Source organism: Maniola hyperantus, chromosome 15 (assembly GCF_902806685.2).
Source record: "Maniola hyperantus chromosome 15, iAphHyp1.2, whole genome shotgun sequence".
Taxonomy (NCBI): domain Eukaryota; kingdom Metazoa; phylum Arthropoda; class Insecta; order Lepidoptera; family Nymphalidae; genus Maniola; species Maniola hyperantus.
Genome location: NC_048550.1, coordinates 8,434,653 through 8,461,102, shown reverse-complemented (window position 1 = coordinate 8,461,102; position 26,450 = coordinate 8,434,653). Strand labels below are relative to the sequence as shown.

Sequence of the window (26,450 nt, the reverse complement as noted above, 5' to 3'; positions counted from 1 at the left end):
GCTTAGTAAACCATTCAGATTCTTCTCAAGATTATTTTCAGAAAGGGCAACGTTTCTCCCAGATTATATCATCTTATATTGCACAGAAGAAAAGATGAATCTAACAATATCCTATATGTTATTATCCTCATTCATTATGAGTATATTCCGTTACTAAGATTGATACCCGAACCCGGACAAACATTTTTCGGCAAGCTATCTTATTGAATCGATCTTTCATAGACTAGCTATGTATACGTTTGTGTCTCGTTTAACCTTCTAACGGTTCGTCGAGTCCTTGCCATCAACGGAAGCAGATATATGTTTGATATCAATAACGGTTCGACGGTTTTAGGAAACTTAGATCCTTCCTTTAGATTTCACTGTTTTTTTTGCATTGTCATTTTCAACATTATTGTGTCAACTAATAGAAGTCTTCTCTTGGATTTTCCCTAAACACGTTCTCATGTTGCTTATACCCACTGGTTTCCAGCGCCTTGCTAAGGACATAAACCTTATTCTTCTATCTGGGAAGGTTTCCGCACTTAAACATTTGCTTCTATTATGTGTTATAAAAAACCTTGTATGGATACAGAATAACCTGAGGCTCAGATCCTACTCCCGGATGGATCGGTTATTTCTGGCTCTGGTAAATTGTAGTATTTTACAAAATTTCTATTGACTCATGTTACGAATATATTAAATTAGCTGTCAGCCTTAGAGCGCAAGATGAAAGGCGCATATTTTTCAAGTCTTCATTCTATGAGCACGAGGAATTTTTCTGCACTTTGACATTAAGTGAGCAAAGGCAAGATAAGTCACGCGTAGAGTTGCATCCGCCGCAGTGAATAATGCAAGAGGCACGTGCACTCTCCGCTCCCCGTGATGGAATCCTTTAGTGCTGTCACTTTATTACGAAGAGAGTAAAGTCGTGCCGAGTGTTAGTACTAATTTACTGAGATTCATCAGAAACAACAATGGCGATGAATTCTTTTAGTTTTTACGCTATAAGTGTGATGAAAGTTAATATGTGTACCAAGTTTCTAGCTAGCTGAAAACCATGAGTGAAACTAATATTATGCAAAATTTTTGTGACTTTTGAAAGTTGGACAGACAGGTGTTACTTTGTGGAATTCAATAATATATAGGTAAGGTACTTTTAAGAGCTCCTTGATGAGCTCGTGGCTGACTTTTGTGGGCAGGTACGCGAGGTTTCGAGCTCCCGTCAACCCGCTTTTGAAAGTTTTTTATGTGAAAACATTGAATGTTTCAATATGTTGAAATGGAAACACGCTTGAATACAATTTCCTCGATTGAAAAAAAATCGGAAACTGCTTCAAAATGTAAAAAATGTTTTTTTTTTAATTTTCAGTATTTTATGAGATAAGCTATTTTTCTATAAGATACCTACATAATTCGACGTATTCATTATAGTGTGGTCTTGTGTGGTTAGACTAAAACTGTCACACTAAAAACAGCCTTGTTACCATTAGTATTCGTGCCGAGTATGCGAAGTAGAGCGTCCTAGTTAATACAGGGAACCTGGTCTTAAGCAAGTTGTTAAAGTCACAAGTTGAGAACTGCTTTATTATTCAATATTATATTCAACGTCGGAAGGACTGAAGCAAGTTTCCTAACTAAATATTTGAAGTTTTACAACTGCACGCAATCTTGTTCCATATCTTTATTGAACTTGGTTATTGATTTATTTTGACTTTGAAAACATATTTACAATGCAGAAAAATATTTTATTTATTTGGGTCGTCTTTGGCGTGGCAAAATCACTACCCCTATTATAAATGTGAAAGTGTGTTTGTTTGTTGGTTTGTTGGTTTGTCCTTCAATCACGTCGCAACGGAGCAACGGATTAGAATGGGTATAGTTTAAGACCTGGAAAGGGACTTTTTATCCTGGAAAATTTAGCAGTTCCTACGGGATTTTTAAAAACCTAAATCCACGCGTACGAAGTCGCGGGCATCAGCTAGTTTCTGTATATAGCTGAGTAGGTATTATACTCGTAATGTAAACTTTCTACGGGTGAACAAACAACAGAGCAAGTCATTAGCAAAATGAGGCAAATTTTATGTTTAATTAAGTTGTTGTATCTGCTACAGATTAAATTAGAAGTAAACAAGTAATTTGCTTATTAGGACCCAAATTTGTTCTAACTTCAACCCTTATCAACTAATTTCACAAAAGCTAAGTAAAATATATTTTTCCACAGGAATTACGTCAAGGATCAGCATTGTATCCCGTCTCTTTCCTACTTCGCTATGAATTTGTGGACGTGAGTGAACAAGGGCAACCACTAGTGGACTCTCAATCGGCCTGCGACAGGGTTTTCAAGTCAGCACTTACATATTCTGGAAGATTTCAAGCCCCGCGTGCCATATTTTACTACGGGAGAGGTGGAGCACAAAATCTTACATGTATACTGAGGTAAATAAATACATACAGTTTTATAGATAACTAGCTTATTCCTGCGACTTCGTCGGCGTGGCCTACACAAATTTCAAACCTCAATTTTTACCCCTTTACGGGTTGAATTTTCAAAAATCCTTGCTTATAGGGGATGTCTACATCAAAATAGCTGCTATCTGCATGCCAAATTCCAGCGCGATAGTTTGAGCTGTGCGTGGATATATCAGTCAGTCACTCTATCAGTCAGTCAGTCAGCATATTCTTTTATATATAAAAGATAATTTTTCCATTTTTCAGTGTCCAGACCCGTTTATTTTAACATTTTACTGTTTTCAGATTTGAAGCAAAACATGGTGAAAGAATACAGCTTACATTTACGAATACGTATTTCGGAAATAAAATTTGTAGTACCCATAAAGATTCCCGCACTAGCCGCTGGAAATGTGACAGGCCGGCTAAAAGGATTATAGGGGGCGAAGGATTGTCACAAATTATTATCACTGAGTATCCTTGGGAAGGAATCCCAATTCAAAGAGATTGCTTATGTACGAATCGTTCTGAGCCTTTGAATATACATACATTGACAGCTCCCGTTGTAGAAGTTAATTTTACTGTGACAATGATGAATATAACAGAAGATTATGATGATTTCGCTTTTGAAGGCGAATATAAATTTATTCCTACTGGACCGGGCGATGAGAATATCTGCTCTACGGGTTGGGGTGATCGAAGACTTAGAGGTAGTAGTGGAGAGATTAGATTGTACGATAAGAGAGAAGCTTCTATCGCACCTGATATCGTTGGTGATCGACATGTTATATCAGAAAGTGTAAGAGCAGAAGTTGCCTGCGTTCATCGACCATGGCTCATTGAACCTGGAGGCGATGAAGTTACACCTATGCAAGGAAGATATCTCTATGTAAAGATTCCCGGTTACGAAATAACTTCCAACTCCCCATATTGTAAAACGCCCAATCGTTTATTTATCTATGAAGCGCAAGATACATCGACCTATCGAGAAATCTGTCCTGATATTACTAGTACTGTTGAATTGTACTCTCCTGGTTGGAAATCATCTGAAACAACAATTGAGTCATCACTCAAGCCACACGCCAGAAGTTACGTTATAGATTTCTTACAACACGAACAGGCGGACTACTCAATAAAATGGATAGAAATAATGAAGAAACCTAATATTGAACATGATCCAGATACAAATATTTTACCTTCTACTGTCACGCTCGATTGCCGTTTTAAGTAAATATAGAAATTATTATTAAGTATATTTTTCTAATTAATAAATAATTTAAGTAGATTTTGAAAAAAAAAATCTTATCAGAATTTTTCTAACAAATCAATGAATCTTTCCTGAGAATTTTAATTACAAATAAACTGTTTTTTTCCTTCACCAGGAATAAACTTGTATTACATATTTTAATTATGAAAGCAATGTTTCATATTTAGAATATTAGTTTCGTATTGATAAATAACTACATTAGGACAAGGTTCTGTTTGTTGCGGTTGAGTAAAAATATATTTTACTGTAAATGAGAAAATATTTAGGTAAAATCCGTATTAACCTGTTTTTTGTTTTTGTTTTAGCTGCCCGGAGCTGAACGCTTGTATTCCTATTTCATTATGGTGTGATGGCAGCGCTCATTGTCCTTCCGGTTACGATGAAGATGATTCCAATTGTTCATTTAAACTGTCGTTACCACCACCATACGTTGCAGCACTCGCCGGGGTCGGTCTTCTCATATGTGCCATAGCAATCGCACTTTGCGCTTGTAAAAGACGTCGAAGAAAAGATAAGGAATTCAAAGCAAGACTGGATGGAGCATTACCACCCGAAGAAAGACCTTATGAACATGCTAAAGTCAACGGCGTTCCTGAAGCCGCACAGCAATACGCTACTGTACAGAAATATGCAACTATAGATAAATACAGTTTAAGTCAAAAATACAGTGCAGGATTAAATGATGCCAGATATTATGATGAAGTGGCACAACGAGATAAACTTGCTGATACAAGGTATGCTAGCTTAGGCCGTGGTGGTAGAGGAGTTCGTGTTGAAAATAACAGAGGTAACGGTTCTAGAAGACCAATGCCAGATCTAGGTTATCCAGATTTGAAAGATGGTTTCTGTTGACACTCTCCAGACTTGTTAGAAACGACGGTATAGCATCTGAACTATCATTACAATAAAAATCGTGTGGAACTGTAGATAAACTACAAATTCATGTTTCTCTGTGTTAAAACTCAATGTTATTTTAATAAAGTCTTTAAGAAATGTGGACGTGGATATAGTAAAGTGAACCTTGTTATAATCGTATAAAATTATAATGAAGACTGAATTGGCGGAAGTGCCTCCCTAACAGATTTGATCAGAAGTGCACAAATCACTTGCTACATTAAAATCGATTAAAATGTTAATCTACTAGATTGATGTTTTCCATTCATTTCATTGTCTATTGAAATATGCATCGCTTGAAACTTATTGGAGATAGTTTTCCTATATATACTATAAATCACATTGTACATACATACTCGTATAACATACCTTAAACGGCTAAGGTTACCTTATATTAATTGCCTTCCGAATAGTAAGTTGATTCAAAATATTATTTTGTTTAACAGCAAAATAATTTATTGTAGTCACATCAAATAACATATCTGAATGTAAATAAAATGCTTGACAATACGTTTTTAAGATACAAGTTAAATCAATATAATTGTAATGATATTACTTAATGTATGGTTAGGAGGTAAAATATGGAAATTTTACAATTTGGATACACAAATAATTTGACACGGTACTATAGTAAATTGTTTCTTTTTATAATGTTTGCGGATTTTCATCGCAATTGTTTAGTAACATTCGCGAATTAGTTAATTTAAATAAAATGTGAATCTGTAATGAGAATCTAGTTTTAAAATGAAATGTGATATAGGTTGTAAAAAAGATATATATAAGTCAACAAGAACTGTGTAACTTGATAATGTGAATAAATTTCCCTTATGTACCATATAGTTTCTTGATATGTGTGTAAATTTATCTGATAAGTATTCAATAACTGATTGTAAATAAATTATAGTATAAGAATTTTTAAAGTCTGTAAGTAATTTCCAAGTAAAAGGAATAATAAAGTCATTTCTAAAAATAAATTTTGAGTTTATTTAATTGATATCTCTAAATGTTCAAGTCCTCAAATGATTAGATAAATCCAAAGCTTCATTATTCATTTAAATCGAAAAGCTTCTACTTGAGTGAGTCCAAATTGATACGAAACTCACTGAACGCATGGGCTAGGATTCAAATATAAGATGTTGCCCGGCGTTTGCGTTATGGTACGTCATTGTGGTTTTATAATATTTCAAAATTTCTGGTCTAGTCTGGTGGGAAGCTTCGGCTGTGGCTAGTTACCACCCTACCGGTAAAGCCGTGCTGGCCAGCGATTTAGCGTTCCGGTACGATGCCGTGTAGAAACCAAAGTGACATCCAGGTTGGCCCGCTTCCATTTTAGACTGCATCATGTATCATCAAAGTAACTTTTTATTTTGATATAAACTTTTCTGAGTTAAAAATAAGAACTTGATATAAAATAAGAAAATAAGAATAAATCTTGCTGCTTCCGAAGAAATAAATCTTGTTCGAATGTAATTGGGGCACAAATAGGCAATCGAACTTTTTAGTGTCTAACATAGAGACAGTGGTGTCGTGCATACGATTCGAATTTCCATATCTAAATGGGAAACGGCCTTAACACAATCGGTTTTGTTCCCACATTCCATTTGGAAAGTGCACCTGTACTGTACTGAGGATATATCTACTTTATTTTCAACTTCTACTCGAATTGAAATTTGCGATTGGATTCATGTATTGTTTCAATCTTTTTGCTTAGCAATACAGGACGTAAAATCTGATTTGTATCCGAAAATTCAATGTATAAAAATCAAAATATGTTTCTTTTTGAGGTTTGACACAAAACAAAAAGTTGGGCACAATTGCTCATAACTACAGGAACTCAATGTAAGACACGATTTTTTTATATTTTCAGATACAAGTTAGCTCTTGACTGCAATCTCACAAGGCAGTTTTTATTAAACCCATACCTTTTTTTTCTACACGGCATGGTACCGGAACGCTAAATCGCTTAATAGGTTCATCATGATGATAATTATAATAGTTTAACTTAGTTATATTTAGCACTCATAGCGAAGCTTAATCTAGCGTTTTGGTATGAAACAGACGGAATATTAGAAGCTGTAATTCTCGCCGCTCTCTGTTCCGACGACCCATTTAGATCGAAACTGCAATCAGTTCATCTGATAATTTAGTTAACAGGTCTAACTGTATCACGCTAAACTTTACACTATTTAGGAAAATCCATACTAATATTATAAATGCGAAAGTGTGTCTGTCTGTCTGCTAACTTTTCACGGCCCAACTGTTCAACCGATTTTGATAAAATTTGGTACAGAGTTAGCTTATATCCCGGGGAAGGACATAGGCTACTTTTCATCCCGGAAAATTGATGACTTCCCACGGGATTTTTAAAACCCTAAATCCACGTGGGCGTACGAAGTCGTGGGTATCATCTAGTATTATAATATGTACATCATATTATTCTCTTATCCATTTCCTTAAAATTGTTGCAATAAAACTAAAGAAAAGCTGTCTCATTATTTTAAAAAAAGTCGTGCCAGCGTGGGTGGTGCTAAGAATATTTACTAAATCTTTGCGCTAAGCAGCCAGGCTGATTGTTTGCGTAACTTAAATAATCGTTCATGTGCGAGTCGGATTCGCACACGAAGGGTTCCGTACCATCGTACAAAAAATAACACTTTTTATTTTTTTTATTTCGTGTTTTATTTTTTGTCATAGCGGCAATAGAAATACATATTCTATGAATTTTTTTACTCTACTCATTACGGTTCACGGAATACAGCCTGCTGATAGACTGACTAACGGACGGATGGACGGACTGACGGACGAGCGGACAGCGGAGGCTTAGTAATAGCACAGTTTTATAGATCGTAAAACTGTGGTAATAGGGTTGGGTCCCGTTGGCATCTTCCGGGTACGGAACCCTACAAAGCTAGTCCTCCTTTTTCATTCAAGGTAATTAACGCGCTTAAAATTGTAAGATTTTTCGTAGGTACCTACTAAAACTTCATAGCCTCAGATTCCCCACAGCAAAAGGAAAATAATAATAATGTAGCTCCCGATGAAACAGGCATAGCGACTTATTAAGTTATGTAGCATAAAATAATGAGTTTTATCATCAAACAGCGAAAGCTCATTTATTTTACGTTTTGAAACGATACAAAAGGGAACTATAAAATCTGTCATTCGTAACGCTCCCTCCCTTGTTGCTAAGCGCCGTTCCTAACGAAGCTATAATTACTTAATCCGATGAAGTAGAATAGGTCTGTAGCACAGTGAACTAGAGTGAGGGAACTGTCGGTTTGATCTTAAATCGACGATATGTCAAATATTAGGCTATGGTGGTGTAAATCAAAGAAAATAGGGCTACTTTAGGGCTACCTGCGTCAAATGTACCTGTTAACATTTGACGCCTGCCAGTGACGTCAAGGCCTCGACGTTTTGTTGGAATTTCCATAACTGTCGTGAACTGTGTATAGTTGTATACTATATAATGTACTTAACTCAAAACAAATATTAGGTAGGTACCGTTCATTGTCTAGTAGGTACATATGGCTCATAATAATATAGATGCGTATTTGATGATACTTATAGCTAATGTACACAACAAAACTAGAGCCAAACGATTACAAGTAAGGATAATATTTTCATGAATGGAAAGTTAGAAAACTTATTATGCGTTGAGTTTATCAATACAATCCGATGCAAGCAGAGTAAGCTTTTCCACTTTTTAACAATTTAACGCCAGGAATTACAAAATGCGAGTTTGTAACGTTCGCAGTGTTGCCAAGTACAGTTCCCATCGAGTCAGTAATTAGTTCATCTGATAATTCAGTTTACAGCGCCCGTTTCGTCGACTGAGAGAACGGACTTATACAGACTGAGCCAATAACCTAATTATATAGTGAGACAAAATTACAAATTAGCGACAACGAGCACAACAGTGAACGTTCATTGAAAATTTAGAACAATTTTTTTGCTCTTGTGTTCTACGCTTGATTTTTTTTTATAATACAAAAATAATGTAGATATTGTATCTCTCAATCGTTTCTGCACTACGTGTAGATATTCTAGATTAAAATTGCAAACATTTCCGCTGTCTACATATTTTGCATTTTTTAATATAAATACTTGTAGGTTTTTTCAATATTCATTATATTGAAAATAGTAGGTAGAACCAATGATTTTAAATTTTTTAGAAAAATTATGAGAATAAAAACACATTTTTAGGGTTCCGTGTTTATTATTTGTCTATTATATTGTACCATTAATAATGGAGACATTATATTTCGTAAAGAAAATGTGCAAATGAATTCAAAGAAATAAATCTTGCCACAGAGTCGAAGTCACAAATAGCCTATCGAATCTTTTTAGCGTCTAACACAGGCTGCTGTCTCGTATACACAATCTGAATTTCCATATCTAAATGGAAAACGGCCCTATACAATCAATTTTGTACCCACATTCTATTTGAAAAGTGCACCTGTACATAATGAGGATATATCTCTACGCTTGGAATTGGAAAATGCACGATTCACGATTGAAATTTATAGTTGACATTCCTTTTTTACCAATCGTAGTTATAGAGAGTATGAGCCAGCGCGTGCCAGACCTTCGTTATTTTATAAAAGTTGAAAGTTTCTTTGCGTGTTGTCCCCAAAACTGGGAGTCTTGTATGCAACTGTTGATAATTAGGTAATAAAATACTCATGTGATACTATCATCACATAAACCCACATTCGTCTTTTATTACCCCTTATTATACAACAGTTGCATAAAATAACTCTTTCCTTTAATCACATAACGGTAAGGGTTTTTCTTGAGATAATAATACGTTGGGTTCCCAGATCACAAATTAAATAGGCCATCGTTTTTGCTGTCACATGTAAGTATACCTTAATAACGGCGCTTACGCACTCATCAAATCCGAGTCCGGGAAAATACGTTCCTTTTTGTTTTGTATGGTAGCTTATGATATATTATGTCATAGATAATCGCTGGTATTCTCACCGATGACGGATAGAACTCGGATGACGGCAGTGCAGTGCGTAATCGCCGTTACGAAGCACCATAAATACGTGTGTCCTCACAAAGGGTAAGTATTAAGTACCGATTTTAAACATAATAAATTCGCGTGCAATCGGGAAGTCGAAAAAAAATCATAACAATGGCTGCACCATTACTGCCCGCCATAAATCGCCATAATTAAACGTATCGTCCGATCGAATGCGCAATATTTCTCTTTGATGTTGCTGTTAAATGAATATTCGAATGCGGTTCGTAATATTTTGTTAATTACAACATTATGGAATGCTGTGTGGTTGACGGTTTGTATAAACTAGTCGATGTTAAAATGGCATATCAAAATAATTTTAATATTATGCCTATTGCAGACTATTGATAAAAAGATGTACGTCAAATGTTGGTGGAAAATAGAATAAGTGCCGAAAATTTAACAGACGTCCTACAAAAACGTGGTACTGCAGGTTCGGAGTTAGTATAACCAACTCCAATTGAACAGATTTTTGACGGAGAAAGAATAAGTAATTGACTATACACATGCATAACATCTCATATAATAATATACATGCGCAAATGTGTTTGTAAGTTGATTTCTTATTCGATAGCGCCGAAAAGCTAGTAAATGTGTGCCGGGATTGAATCTTTACCCCCGACTATGAGGCCCACGTCTTAACCACTAGGCTATCACTGCTTACGAAGCATAGTTCTATTTTATATTACGTAGTCAAGTGTACCATTATCCATTTTGCGTTAATAACAAGTTATTCGGGCGTAACATGAACTTTCGACTAAATGTAGCATGTGTTTAACCACGGCCCATAATTCCGACGTAACGACCTCCTACGAGAGGGAGATAAGTCGAAGTTTTCGGCGGGTAAGGTATTCGAGTGGTTTATCGCACGCACGTCTGAAGAAATTTTAATGAACGCACTGTACAGCCTGAAACGAAGTACCTCACTCATAATCCCATCGTAATAAGTGCGAAACTTCAATGAAAGAAACGTGTGGAAGACTGTACCCAAGTCGGGGCTACGCAAGGGAATACAGAATAAATAATCGTTATTGTTAATTGACGTAGGAACGAGTAACTTATTGTTGTGTTTATTTGTTATTATCATACATTTTTGTGGTTTAAAAATTATTATATTTACATTTCGGTAAGCTTTAAAAGAGCTAGAAGTTTTTTAAAGAACTGCGTAGACCTGCTACGCGGCATTGTACAGCCTACGAGTACTTCCTGTATTTTGTTGCTATTACGTATTTGATTGCAGCTTTGTGGTACGTAAGTGGGTAAGTAAATAAGTAAAAACTTTTCATTACACAGAAATACTATAGTACATGTATAGTACTGTACTGTATGTACAGTTAGCTATGTATTATTTATTTAATTATATTATATTGATTTAATATATTACCATCCCAGAGTGCTGTAAACTATACTTAAATAGGGTCTTGGACTGTAGTGAAATAATTAAAAAGATCATGATTATGGTTATAATATATTTAAAAAAAAAGCGATAAAGGCCAGAAGGCGTAAATGTAAACTTTTTTTTCTTCATATAAATTATTTTCCCGCAGAAATAATTACCTGCTCTATTTTTATGTTTAAAAATTGAAAAAATTTGTCGTTTACGAATTGTGACGTCATTATTCACCTTCCGTACAGCGTGACGTTCATGTTAAAATAAATAAAAATCATGTTTTTTTTAAATTTCTCTTTAATAATTTAATTCTAGCTCCATAAACTACCGCTACACAAAAAATCACATCATCTTATTACTTATGTCACGCGGATGAAAACGCGGGCTAAAGCTAGTTGAAGGTAGCTACAATTACCAGTACCTACCTAATATATTAAGATTACAGATTAACCTCTGTCGGTTGAGCTTCGCGGTAGTTACCGAAGATTTATAGCATCAACCCCGTATTGCGTGCGCCCACTAAATTAGCTACATTGATTTATAAATGGAAGCTAATGGCGTTATTACGTCTTTATTTAAATAAGAGTGGGGGGGGGGGGGGTCTCAGGGGGCACCGAGTTCACGCATGTTTTGATGACTGCTATAGGCATAACGCATAAGGGATAATTTATACTGTAGTAGTTTATACTGTATGTAGACTCGCGGACGAAGCACGGATTCAAAACATCACGAGCATTTGACAACCTCCTTGGCGCACTGCTAAGCGCTGTGGTCTTATTAGTGGTGTCCGGACGCGATCGCATATTTTGAAGATATTCACGGAAAGTTAGATATAGCGCTCTCTTTGCTACGTTATCCCATAAAACTGGCAGAGGCGACCATCGTGAGCCACAAATATGTTTAAAAAACACCGGTCAAGTGCGAGTCAGCCTCGCGCAACCAGGGTTCCGTACTACAGTCGTATTTTTCCGACATTTTGCACGATAATTCAAAAACTATGATGCATAACAATAAATAAAAATCTGTTTTAGAATGTACAGGTGAAGCCCTTTTAAATGATACCCCACTTGAAATAGTTATCTTACTTCAAAAATTGAAAATACAAATTTATAGTTCACGACCACAATTTAATTTTTTTTTGTGTGATGTAACCACAAATTCACAGTTTTCAGATTTTTCCCTGAATATCTGCTATAAGACCTACCAATCTGCCAAATTTCATGATTCTAGTTCAACGGGAAGTACCCTGTAGGTTTCTTGACAGACCGACAGACAGACAGACAACAAGTGATCCTATAAGGGTTCCGTTTTTCCTCTTGAGCTACGGAACCCTAAAAACAAAAAATAATCAAAATTCAATTCGAAAACATAGGTTTTGTCTTTATAATCTCTATCTCAGGTAAGTATATTGTACTATTTACACCACATCACAGCATCGCACTTAACTTTAAATAAATAACGAGAATAACGATTGAGGGTACTTTATTTTGGATTGGTTTCTCATCCAAGCCCCTCTCCATGAATCAGTACAGGACGCGGAAAACGCATCAGAGCTAATAAATAATGCACGGGCGCAAAGTGTACGCACGGTTCAACCCCGTTTTAAAGGAGCTATGGTTTTTCAGTTTATAAGTCCCGCAAATTGCTATTGCGCTGGAACCATGTCTCATTACCACGTCACGACGAAATGTCGTCATTTTGACGTCACCTGAAATGAAAATATACCATCAGCTCAAAACTCCAGTCTAGTGCTGATGTCACTAAAATGGCAGCCACGCTTATTAGCAATTTGCGGGACCTATACAACACAGCACATTTCATTTAAAGAAAACTGTTTTAATTGGACCTAAAAATATTCTCTACTAACCGGTATCCATGTTGTAAATCCGAAACTGTGTGATTTACCGGTTGGTTATCACGTTACATGCAACGGAGCAATGGATCGACGTGATTTTTAGCATAGATAATAATAATACTTACACTGGAATTTATAGTTAAGATTCTTCTTCTTCTTCTTCTTTAGAGGACGATTCAAACCACATGTGTCATATTCAACCTTTGCAATGCAATTAGGTTGTGCAGTAAGGACATGACACATGTCGTCTGAATCGTTCTCTACAGAAGCCGCTATCTTGAATTCCGGTCTTAAAGATCCAAAGAGTGACATAAGCTAAATACTTTTTATCCCAGAAGTTCAAAGAGTTCCCACGGCATTTTTATAAACCTCAGTCTACGCGGACGAAGTTGTGGGCTGATGACTTGATCATTCTAGTGATATCTACCTACAGTACCTACCTGGCAAGAAATATTGTACATCCATCTTTAGAAAGAGATAGCGGTTTTGTAGATCGTTGTCTCTGTCGTTGAGATCGACAAAACGTCACATGACATCATGACAGAGCAGAGACAAAGCTCTCATCATCATCATCATCAACCGATAGAAGTCCACTGCTGGGCATAGTAACAAAGCCAACTCTCATTCAACATGTACAATATTTCTTGTCGGCTCCTGTAAACATACAATTACTATTCTGTTAAATTAAGGCTTTAACATGTTTAAAATTGTTAGTAAAACTTTAAAAATGAGAAACATGAAAATCGCATACAAAACTTTAACTTTACGGCCTCACTGGTCGGAGTTTACGGCCATTAAATTAGAAAACAAAGTTATTTTAGCAGATGCCAAATTAGTCAATTTCAGTAATTTATTATTCTCGACTCCTTTGAGGCGTTCTTGAGTGCAAAAACTGTTTTCTAAGAGTAATTTAAGTTAAGCATCGACCACAAGTTCGAATTGCCTAATTGGGAATCGGGTAATAAACTACGTCGTTAAACCGCAGTCCTTAAAGGGAATGTATAAAGTTTTATACTAGAAAAAATCATTTTGTCGTAAAGATAAAAATGCGATGAAAAGTAAAATCTGAAATTTATGATTAGGTGTGAACTTACAAAAGAATTTTGATTAAAAATTTGTGCCAAAAATTAATAAAAGTATGTTTTTTTTTTTTTTTTTTTTTTTTTTTCAGGTACAAGTTAACCCTTGACTGCAATCTCACCTGATGGTAAGTGACGATGCAGTCTAAGGTGGGAGCGGGTTAACCTGGAAGGAGTATGGCAGTTTTTACTAAACCCATACACCTTTGGTTTCTACACGGCATCGTACCGGAACGCTAAATCGCTTGGTGGCACGGCTTTGCCGGTAGGGTGGTAACTAGCCACGGCCGAGGCCTCCCACCAGACAAAAATGTAAAAAGAAACAGATTAAAAATGGACAGGAAAACAAGTGGGCAAAGGTGTACATACCTACCAAGTTAGAATATCAACTTCTCTATTGGATAATATTAATATTATGAAAAAAATGAAAAAAAAAAATGAAAAAATATTTATTTACCATAGATCAATCAATTATAACATTGTGTTATGGTACCCACACTAGGTAGTCCTGTGTCGTGGGTACCTAATAGAATTAACAATAAACAATTAACCGGTAAATTGACGCTCGGTTTACTAGTCTACGTTCACTTAACTAAGGTAGGTATTTATCTAAGATTAAAAATAAGGTTACAGTACAAGCTATGTTAAGATTAATTATATACATTATTGTTTTAAGTATAGATTATTATCTAAATAGTAATGACAAAGTGCCCTTATGTTAAATGCAAGAAAAGTTTTTCAGTTTCATCGTAGCCTAAGGAAGCGAGCCATGATGCAATTTTAGATTTGGCTTGCTTAATGGAACAATGCTTGATGTCACATATGCTTACTACTTTGTTATAAATAAATGATTCCACATATGGACTGAAACGTCTAGCAAAACAAGTTTTAATTTTAGGCATAGGGATCTTGAAGACACGACGGTTAAGCAATATTTTGAACTCTTTAGAAGATATTGCTGACCGGTGTGCTTTGAGAGCTACTCTTAAAATATATAACTGACGCACGGTAAGGACTTTGCATTCCTGATAAAGTTTGACCGTGGGATATTTGAAAGGTTTATTTAGCATAGTTTTAAGTACTGATCGTTGAGCTCGTTCAAGCTGAATAATGTGCGTTTTCGCGGCACTACCCCAGGCAGTTAAGCAATAAGTAATAATTGACTGACAAAGGGCAAAGTATACGGACCGTAAGGTTGATGGTGATGCTGAGTGTCTAAGAAGTTTCATAATATTTATAATTTTGCGTACGCGACCGGAAAGAGATTTTATGTGTGCTTTAAAGTTTAAGTTTTGATCAATAAGTACTCCCAAATATTTCGCAACGTCAGTTCTGGCCAGCACCACACAGCTACACCGGTTTCGGTCACAGTCAGAGGCATGCAGCTGCAACTGCGATGTTGGGCTAGGGGCAGAGGTAGCTGTTTTATGAAAACAAATGTAGTTGGTTTTTAACGAGTTAAGCGTAAGAAGATTACGACGCAACCAAGCGGATACACCTTTCATTCCTATTTCAGCCTTATTAAACACCTCTGGCCATGTAGCTCCTTCATAAATTATTGCTGTATCATCTGCATAACAAACTATTTCGCCATCGACATTAGTGTTTATATCATTGATGTACATGATAAAAAGCGTAGGTCCGAGGATGCTCCCTTGCGGCACACCAAAATTGACTGCTTCCTGACCACTGTCGTGTCCACCAACCCTAACACATTGTTTTCTACCTGTCAGGTAGCTTCGAAACCAATCGAGTGCAACTCCCCTAATACCGAATTGAGAATCCAGCTTCTCTAGCAGTATTGGGATCGACACCGTGTCAAACGCCTTGGACAGGTCTAGGAATACAGCAATACTGGCTTTGTGAGCGTCAAGATGTGCAGCTACTGTAGTAGTAAACAAGGATACAGCATCTTCCGTCGACATTCCACTTCTAAAGCCGAATTGCTTCGAGGAGATTAGGTTATTAGCTTCAATATATTTAGTAAGTCTTTTACTAACTACCTTCTCAAGTAGTTTTGAGAATGCTGTCAGCAGTGAGATGGGTCGGTAGTTTTGCGGGGAGTCCTTAGGCCCATTTTTATAGATTGGTTTGATACACGCCATTTTCCAACTTTCAGGGAAAATACCAGTCAGAATACTTAAATTGAATATGGTAACTAAAGGCGGTATGATAACATCCTTAATTTCTTTTAATAGAGCATTGCTTAGGCCGTCGATACCAGGGGCTTTGTCGTTTTGCAGGGACAAAATAAGGGACTCCAATTCATATTCATCAGTCGGTTGCATGAAGAAAGAGTTAAGCATTAAATGTTTTGGGTTAATCTTAGCTGCTAGGTTTTTCTCCTCAGTTTGCAGTTCGCGTAGAATGTTGCTAGCCAGAGTTTGCCCTACTGTTGAAAAGTAGCTATTACACTTGTCTAAGGAATGCTTAGCGTCAGTCGCGCCATCGATCTTCAGCAGTTCGTGAGGGTCTTGTTTATTTGTAGGGAAATGGCAGATGTCCCTTATTGATCTCCACAATTTTTTGGGATTATTTATATTAGAGCATAAGGTATTATTATCGTACTCTGTTTTAAGTTTCCGCAACAAGTCATTACAAAAGTTACGATAGCGGGTGTAAATGGTCCGTTTGAGCATGTCATTTGGATATTTCCTTGATTGCATGTGTAGGCGATCTCTGTGTCTCATACAACGGATTAGTCCGGAGGTGATCCATGGCTTTAAATTAGTTTCCCTGCGTTTAAGTCTAACTTTACTTGTGTGTTTGCTAATAGTGTGTAATAGGCGGAGATCAAAGGTATTAACAGTTTTATTAAGGTCGTGTGAGTCAATTATTTCTGCCCAGTTTATTTCGATTAGTTCTTTTCTGATTGCATCAAAGTCATGTCTAGACCTTTCCATGTTAAATGTCTTTGCGTTGGGCATAATTAATGACAGACCTAGTATGACAATATCGTGATCGGTTATGTCGCTATTACAGACTACACCAATAGCACCTTCGATTTTGTTTACAAACACATGGTCAAGGCAGGCGTCCGCTCTTGTTGGCTTTGTAATAGCCGGAAATAGCCCATGCTCAGCTGTTAAACATAGGTATTCTATATCTTGATTATTTGATGGGGATAACAAATCTATATTTAAGTCACCAACCAAAACTAAAGTAGTATCAGAATTTGAATGGTTATTTAGTATTGCGTTAAGAGAACACAAGAAGTTAGCTGTGTTTTTAAATGACGGAGGACGATATATTGCGAGTACAGTGATTGATTTTGAAATTTGAATTTGCAAGCAGTTAGCATCCGTAAGATTGGGTTCAGAAACTACAGCATTCCAAGTATTTCTAATATATGCTACAACACCGCTGTTTTGATTTATTATCTTTTGTGTATAACTGGCCGTGTAAAAATCTATTGTAGGAATTATCGAGATATCATTAAGCCAGCATTCCGTTAGGATAATGATGTCAAAAGTTATATCAAATCTCTTCAAGGTTGTTAGAAAATTATCAAAGTTTTTATTTAAACTTCTAATGTTGAGGTTAAGTATTTTTAAGTTGTAGTCATGCGCTATTGACATTCCACATTGTTCCGGTTCAGGTACTGTGTGGCAGTTTATGCATAATGTTTCTAGCTCATCAATGATGCGACTATCGCCCGTTGCTTATAATATTGTCTTTAAAACTGAGTGAATTACCCTTGCAGGGGCTGTTTATTAAACCACCACACAGCGGTAAAGTCGATTTGAATAAATTAATTGTTCTTTTTGAGTGTGTAACAGTTATAATAATATTGAATTCGGGGTTTTGTTTTATGCAGGATTGCTGCCTTGCGGAGACCGTAGCAATATATGACCATTTTAAAGCATAATTTACAAGCATCTTACAAGTGTAATATAAAGCGAAATATACTATTACAGCCAGCGTTGACAATTTAGCGTTAATAATAATGCAGAATTGCGGCCATGTGGACACCGAAGTAATATATGACCTTCTTAAAGCATAGTTTACAAGCATCTTATAAGTATTATATAAAGCAAAAAACAGTATTACAGCCAGTGTTAATAATTTACCTGTAGGCAATACATATAAACTTATTGTTATTTGTTGATCATGAGTATGCAAAAAACATGAGGTAAAAATAGTTGATAGTTCTGATAGTTCATAAACGTTGCGACAACACATCAATGAAAGTATATTTGCCAACCTAGTAACATCTAAAGAGCATTTAATAATTACAAATAATGATACTTCATAACGCTGGTATCCTATTAGCTTAACAAATTTTTTGAAGACTTCGCCGCATGTATAAAAATATAATAAATAGAAGTATAGTAACACATGACTATTAATGTGCTTTAATACGTCGTAGTGAAACTTTAATATTATAATTGTACTGAGATTTAATAGTTTACTGCGAGGTTGTTTCAGTTGGTGTTCCGTATTTACTAACAAGTCTGTTGAGGTCTTCGTTGTTTCTGATAGCGACAGCGGGTTTTCCTTCACGTTGACGCACGTAGATCGTCCCGCCCTTGCACCAACAGAAAGCGAAACCCATTTGCTTCGCTTGCATTCTGCTCTCACGAAACAACAACCTGTTTTTCGACGTGAGTCGTTCGTTTACGAAGATTTTTTCTGCGGGTCCAGATAAGTTAAGGTCAGTACTTGTGACGTTTCTACGAACTTTAATAGCTTTAATTATTTCGTCCCTCTTGGCACGACGCAGTAACCTCACTACGATTGGACGGGGTTGTTTTCTGGCATTCCCAGTGGCGCTCGTAGCAGTGAGGATACGTGGACCGACGCGTGTTGACCAGTCTATCTCTTGTTCTGAAAGGTCTACGCCAATTTTCTTCGCTAAGAGCATCATTATGTGCGTTGTATTCTCACCCGGACACTCGGATGCACCGCAGATCTCTACTTCATTTTTGAGGCAATCTTGGGCCTGCATGTCTACTTCTGTCTGCAGCTCAATAACCTTGCCTTTTAGTGAGTCAATTTCAGCGTTCCGTCTCTCGAGGGCACTAATGCGCGATTCATTCGAACTTATGGCAGCCCCCATAGCGTCCAGTCTCTCATGGCATCGATTCAAAGATGTAGTAGCGTCCTCTAGCATGTTCTTGAGGGATGATATCTCTTTCGTAAGCAGCTTAACTTCTGCTAAGAGGCTTTGTACGTCCGAGCTAGAGTTGTCGGAGACATTTGTATTGTAGGCAGTAGGGTCTAGTCTTTTGCGACGCGTGACATTACTATCGGTGATTATTATTTCACTGTCGGTGGAAGCTGCAGTTTGAGCATTGCTAGTGGCCCGTATGGGCGTGTTAGAGTTGTCAGTTTTGGGCTGTTTGCTGCGGCAGCTATGACATGTCCAGGATAGCTTAGACTCCTTTGTCATTGAGCTAAATTTTTTCTCCGATACATTTGCACAAAGTAAGTCAAATGTTAGCTTGCATGTTGTACAGAGGAGGAATTCCGGGCCCTTAATTACATTTGGGCACCCTGCACATATAGTCACAGGCATAGTGGTGATTAACTGATTGTGGGATAAAGTAAATCAGGGCCTGACCGGTCGCGGTAGGTGTTTAATAGCGGCAAATTAGGTTTGAGGAAAATAAATTATTTATTCGTGTTATGCCATCTACCGGCACTTCCGAGTACTATTAAGCAAAGTATGATCTACGCCGACAGTCGATAGCAATGACTCGTCCAATCTTGTGAAACGTGCGAAATAGGTGGCGGTAATTATTTACAATGCGAGTGACTTTGTCCGTTATGTTTTAAGATAGGAAATTTCCAAGCACACTTTTGTTAAATTACATGAATAAAGTTCACTTTGCACTAAGATTTTACTTTAAACTAAAGAATATTCAAATATGCTGTTGGATCACACACTCAGGCTAGCAAAAAAGCTGAAGATATTTGAATTGGGGCACTGTTATGTTCAGGTAGAAAAAGATTAATCTTGCTGGTTATAATGTTGTGATGACTTAGATAACACTTCCACGTGAGAATCACTTAATCTTCCGTGTTTTCACAAAGTTTCAACTAGATTTTTCAACTGGAATTAAATTTAAACACGAAAAATTGTCAGAGCTAATGTTTACATGGCAGAGGCGCCATCTATCCTCCGATTATGCCAAGCATTTATGCATTTTATTTGACAAAGCAAAATTCTGAAAAATGTCCGTTTCAACAGTTATTCCTCGGCAAACTCAAAAGGCCATTTGTAAATAGTGTCTGCCTCTGTTCGCTGTAAATATTTGGATGGACATTTCAGTCAGGAGTTTTTGTTCAACTGTAAAACTAGTCGTCATATTTCAAACAGAGATATTTGCGGCATGCAGAGCCAGAACTGTCAAGTTATTTAGCCGTCCCAACATGCTGAATAAATTAATTAAGACACCTGAAAATTCTAAATTTGTTATGAAAAATTCAAAATATAGATAGAAAAACCTAGTCTTGCTACAAACAAAGTTTCCGATTTATAAGTCCGCGACAGGTCGAGAAAACAATCGGGGAGGTAACGCCCCGCACACTCACACAGCCCCCGTGCCGTCCCGGTGCGGGCGAGCGCGGGTGACGTCCGCACGTCACCCGTGCGGGGCGTCTCCCCCGCCTCAACTCCGATTGCCATCTCGACCAGTCGCGTACTATACGTCCATGTCTGTTTTTGGCGCAGCGATAGGATTGCTCGCATTGAAAGTAAGATGGCTCAGTTTCAATACCGTTAGTGGTTATACTGTTTAGGTTTTTTTTTGTAAACTGGTTGATTTGATTTGACGAAAATGAGAGGTTTAGGAGAGATTTTGGCCGCAGTGACCAATACCTGTGACAGAAACTAGGTTCATTTACCTATCGGCCATATTTTGCAACATTGAACGCATTTTATCAGACTGAAAATATGAATCCCCTTTATTCCCTGCCCCATGTGAATTTTAGAAAATCCGGCCTGATTATAAAGTTCGGTCTACATTATAAAGGGAACTTCTTAACAAAATTTCAGCTTTCTAGGTTTAATGAGTTAGTCTATGAATATATAAAAATATAATAAGACAGGTCTTTGTATTATTTATATTTTCAAAATATATTATGCTAATATTTTCTTTCATAAAATAGCTTGAAAGTTATAAACTATAACAAAACTAATAACAAAGGGAAGTGTTGCAACAAAATTGAAACAATAAAGAGCGTGGCTGAGCGGCACCGCAGTGACTGCTTATTTTGCTGAAACAGTGAAAATCGAGTTTGGAGTGTTCCGTACGTTCCACTCATATTATGAACTCTTATTTTTCTGCAGTGCAATTTTTTGTTCTTGACTTTTTTATATATTCGCTCTTTTTTAAAGATTTAATTAAAATTAATAAGGTGACGTAACAAAATTATGTGTTAAGATGATACTTGTAAAATTCACAACTTCATTCTCACTTCTTTGTATTAAAATGTTACTTTGCATAAAAATTTAACACGAATAATATTTTTTTATTCAGCACTCCATAGTAATGTATCGAATAATCATTTTTAAAAAAGCTGACTGACTGACTGATTGACTGATCTATCGATGCACAGCTCAAACTACTGGATGGTTCGAGCTGAAATTTGGCATGCAAATAGCTATTATGACGTAGACGTCTGCTAAGAAAGGATTTTTGAAAATTCAACTCCTAAGTTGGTAAAATAGGCGTTGTAAATTTGTGTAGTTCACGCGAAGTCACGAGCATAAGCTAGTGACAAAAAAGCGGTCCTGAAAAATGTGAACAGTATTTTACCGTTCTTTCACAGCTTCCGAATCATTTCGTTTTTTTGTCGACCTTTATCGATCACCCTTATCCTGCAGAAAAGTTCAAGTAATATTGCAACGGATACAAAACTACAAAGAGACGTGTCCAACTACAAAGTATCACAACAATTTACAGTGACAGCGCTCATCTCAACAAACTCAATAACCATTTCATACTCGCACCAGTATCATGGTCATAAAATGCAACAACGTTGTAATTTATTCGATACGCCACTTGTTGGCTTATCCATCACATATAACCAAGTATTATTGCAACGATACATGACTACAAAGATAAGCATTATGCTATAAGTCCGCGACAGGTTGAGATGGCAATCGAGGTATGAGGCGGGGGGGACGCCCCGCAAACCCGCACGTCACCCGCGCTCGCCGCACCGGCTTAGCACGGGGGATGTGTGGGTGTGCGGGGCGTTCTTTCCCCGATCGCCATCTTGACATGTAAAGATGTACAAAGTCGCATATTGTGTTTAGTTCAGAAATTTTCATACACCCGGTTTGTGAAACCCGAAACATCCTTCTGCAATGCCTTCCGTACGGCCTTCAACAGAGAAAAATGGCGCAATATGGTGAAGAAGGTGATGATATCAAGGGAGCCATAATCCTCAAAATTGAGGGACCAACGCGAGAAGAAGAAGAAATTTCGGATACTTTTAACGAGAAGTAGTACTTTACCTATTTTAATCGCATTGCAATGATGCCCAACTAAGTATAAATAGTAAAATTTTGTTTGAACCACCTGCCGATTCTATAATAATTCCTGCCGAATACTGAAACCTTAGAAACAAATGATTCTAACTTTGAATAATTAAATTCTAATCTGTTGTTATCCTATCTTCCTTAATTTTTTTAGTTCGTGTTTCAGAAACTGTATAAAAGCGTGAAAAATTTCAAAAAATATTTTCAACAGCGTGCATGCCTTTTTCTGTTTCCCAGGTAATTCATCAGACATGAGCAAGTAAAATTATTATAAAAGAACTCAAAAACTGCAAAGAGATGACGCGAGGTGCGGCAATAAATTATTGCGACAGCTGTGTTCAGTTTACCAATTTTCGATACCAATTTTATATCCGTATCGGTGCGATAAAATGTTTTTTTACATAAAATGCGACAACCTGGATAATTATTGAACGTATCACTTCGAGGATGATCCATCACACGTGTCCAAAAAATATTTTCGTGTGACAGAATGCAATACAATAGGGACGAAAAATTAATGTGACAGAAATGTAGAATAGGAATATTTTTCTTTTGTCTGTCACCTTTACGATTGTATCTTTTGGTCTTTAAATTCCTTTTGAGTTATAAAAATCTAAGTTATCATGCAATACGAGTATATGTACTACCATATTTCACCCCTGTCATACCTCGAGAAGCTATGTAATTGCGTCCAGCCGCTCTATAGTAAAGCGGGTTCTCTTTCATAATAAATTTATCATCATCATCAGAATCGATTGCCGGCTTACTAACGGCAAATATCTCCTCTCAGGAGGGCTTAGGCCACTGTCACGTTGGCCAAGTGCGGTTTGGTAGACTTCGCACACATTTTGAGAACGTAATGAAGCCGTGTGGACTTCCTTGCTATGTTTTCATTCACGGTTAAAGCAATATATAATGGTATATTTAATGGTTAAAACGAACATACCTAGCTAAATCCGAAAAGTGTGCGGAAGGGTGATAGCCTAGTGACAAAAGTATAGACGAATGGATGTCATACACCTATATGAAGTAGGTAAGCAAGCGTAGACACACCGAATCCCTTATATTTACGAACACAAGTTTTCTTTTACATATTATTTATTTTATTCTCCGCTATATTTTTACTCTGAAATACAAGAAATAGGTTCAGTAATATATTTGGAATTTTGCAGCGCTATGAAAACGTTACGTGATCTCGAGTGAGGGTAAGGTACGAGTAGAGAGCGAACCAAAATATCCCTATTACCTGAATGGTCAGCCTGAATTGTATTTCCTGGAATTTAAACCGGCAGCGCTTGCTTTGTTAAAAGAGCCCGGACGACAAAACGTGAAACACTAAATGATATCTCTGTATTGTATAACATGCTGGCTTGCTTGGAGCTTGGAATTCAAGATAAGATAAAATGAAATGGTTTCCTTTATTTAGAGAAATTTAATTAAAATTTTCAAAGCTTATTAATTTTGTCAATAACGTTGTTTTCTGTAAAAATAGGAGGTGACCGAGTGACCTCTTTATTGCTGTATCTGTAGCATATGCTAAGGTCTTATGAGTGGAAGATCACGGGTTTGATGCCGAGCAGTGCAGTTTAAAAATATATAATTTAAGGCCTTACCAGCGCAACGGCAAAAATGTGCCGCTAAGTGATTTTTGATTGAGTTGCTGAATTCAGGCAGTGCAAGACCGTGACGTGTGAAAGTTTATCTAACGTCTATCCGTCAACGGGAAGTACCCTGTAGGTTTCTTGACATACACGACCGACAGACAGACAGACAGACAGACGAAGTGATCCTATAAGGGTTCCTTTTTTCCTATTAAAGTACGGAACCCTAAAAACGTTAAATAACATATTTCGGCTGGTGTTTGACAAAAAAATTTAGTTTAAACCAACTATCGGAAAACCATTCTTTCGCTATGACACAGTTTCTACCAAAAAAACCGCAGATCGGGAGATTCACCGCAAACATCCGATCGTTCCCGAGTGAACAAATTTATTCGCACATGTCACTTTCGCCGACCGAGTTAACGAATGTTTGCCCGTTCCTGTGAACGAGCAAACATTCGTTAACACTGTGGGTGTGCAGCTTTATGATAATGTCTTTCTAAACAGCACTGCACTTTGCGGTAATGAGCCCGTACCATCCATTAAGCTATTTAGTAATTAGGTGCGAGCGCGGTAAGCTTGCGAAAGAATCACATTGAGCGAAATAGAATGTTTATACCTCACTTTTTTTTTGCTTTACGGTGGGATTAAAAAGAAAGGTAATGTGCTCTTGTAATGAGTTATCGTAACAATTACATTTAATTTGTGTTTAGGCTTATAAAATTAAATCAAACCCTGAGGGTGGTTATGCACTTATCCGAACCGTGTCCGCGTAAATAAATTCCAAAGTCATAGAACTATTTGTATGGTAGCTTAATATGACATTTATGACGTAGATATTTTGTATAAGTATCCGTATTTTTCCTCGGATTTTGATTCGGATCGGATGTGTGCGTGATTGCTCTTAATGGATCTAAAATCGCGGCTGTTCTTAATTAAATAAAAAAACTATTTCACTTGAGTATTAATTTCTTATTTGGGCATGAATCAGCGCGTCCGATTCGATCCGATCCGATAGGTCCGATCTTTTTTCGGATGGAAGCGGTGCGAACGTTACTTTTGTTCATATTTAAAATGGCCGCCAAATAAAATAGCTATTTTTAGACTACCACCTTTTTTCGAGGTGTTTTAAAAGTACTTAGTTAGTTTCATCTATTTATTACTTACTCGGACTCATTTTGAAAACTATTCAAGAACTCCGTAAAATGACGTAGGCAGAAGCTAAAAGCTAGCGCGCACTACGGTAAATTTCCGTGCGTTTTGCCCCGCAAAATCTGTGAACTATAGAACTAGGTACATAGAAGCGCACGCACTGCGGAATCAACTCCGCACCGGATTTAAAAGATTTCTTTCAGAACTCGCCGCGCTGTAGTGCGCGCTAGCTCTAAAGGTGTGGTTTTAGACTGTCCTCTCGGATTTTCTAACCATTGGCATGACAATTTCAATGTGCCAGCATAATATTATAGACTTTAGACTATAACTATAGACTGGTTTTTAAACGTATCATGGCATTTAGTAGTGTTTGAAATATCTTTCCGAATAGCTCTGCACTTTGCGGTAATGAGCCTGTTCTATCCATTACGCCATTTAGTACTAATATAGTGTAAGCGCAGTGGCTAGCTTTAGATGAACCACATTGAGTGAAATAGGTAGGTACCTACCTACCTACCTACCTACCTACCTACTAGAGAGTTTTTCTGCTTTATTTTACAGCGAGAATATCTGATGATGCTTCACTAATATAATCCATTTTTCCAGTGGTCTGCAGTTGGAAGTTTCAATTAAGTACATTTCAGTAATTCATCTTAATAATATTGTTTATTTTACTAAGTAGATATTTTTTTACTAATATGTCGGGGAAAATAATGGCATACTAAATACGACATCCTTGTTCATTAGAATTTATTTGGATAGCAACACAGAGTAAACGTTGGTCTGTGGTCTTGTCCCTTAGAAAACGTCACAGACAGTGTAAGTTGTGCATGGTCTGTGGATTTGTGGTACAAATCTAGAGTGAAGTGTCTGTGGCTAACGTCGTATCAGTCAGTCGTTCGATCACATTTCGATCGATATTCGTTTTCGAGAACGCGTAAGCGCCGGGCGTGCGTACTGATTGATAAGGAAACAACATGGCGGCCAATGAGGCCATAAACAATGAACAAGTGTCATTTAATCGAAATGTATCTCCGACTTAGATGAATCCGATATATATAATCAAGGAAAGGAAAGGAATCAATAAAGCTCATACATTCGTATTGCAGAAAATGAAGACAAATTCGTACGTTTATATTGTGTAACTCGTAAGTATGCACCTGCCAGTCAAGAATGAACGACTGTGAACGCATAGATAACGGACATACGAACAGACAGCAAACCAACATTAATTTTAGTATATATGGGTAAGATAATTTTGA

The 26,450-nt window shown here is 36.9% G+C and overlaps 2 protein-coding genes across 2 annotated transcripts in view; one reads left to right on the top strand and one right to left on the bottom strand.

Annotated features, from left to right (window-relative positions):
- The window catches only part of LOC117988689 (uncharacterized), a 35,699-nt gene extending 30,134 nt beyond the window's left edge, over positions 1–5,565 (top strand). The window contains exons 10-12 of the mRNA XM_034975856.2: positions 2,204–2,418; positions 2,737–3,657; positions 4,003–5,565. Of these exons, the coding sequence (XP_034831747.2) occupies positions 2,204–2,418; positions 2,737–3,657; positions 4,003–4,549 (1,683 nt within the window). The 3' untranslated portion in view covers positions 4,550–5,565. The remainder of the gene's footprint in view (positions 1–2,203; positions 2,419–2,736; positions 3,658–4,002) is intronic.
- Positions 5,566–17,136: 11,571 nt separating this feature from the next.
- On the bottom strand, positions 17,137–20,064 carry LOC117989038 (uncharacterized). Its single transcript, XM_034976340.2, has one exon. The coding sequence runs from the start codon at positions 19,460–19,462 to the stop codon at positions 18,353–18,355; it is 1,110 nt and encodes a 369-aa protein (XP_034832231.1). The 5' UTR covers positions 19,463–20,064; the 3' UTR covers positions 17,137–18,352.
- Between the last annotated feature and the right edge of the window lie 6,386 nt (positions 20,065–26,450).

Bases quoted from the DNA above. Each gene is read 5' to 3' on its own strand.
- LOC117989038 (XM_034976340.2), bottom strand. From the start codon at position 19,462: ATGCCTGTGACTATATGTGCAGGGTGCCCAAATGTAATTAAGGGCCCG.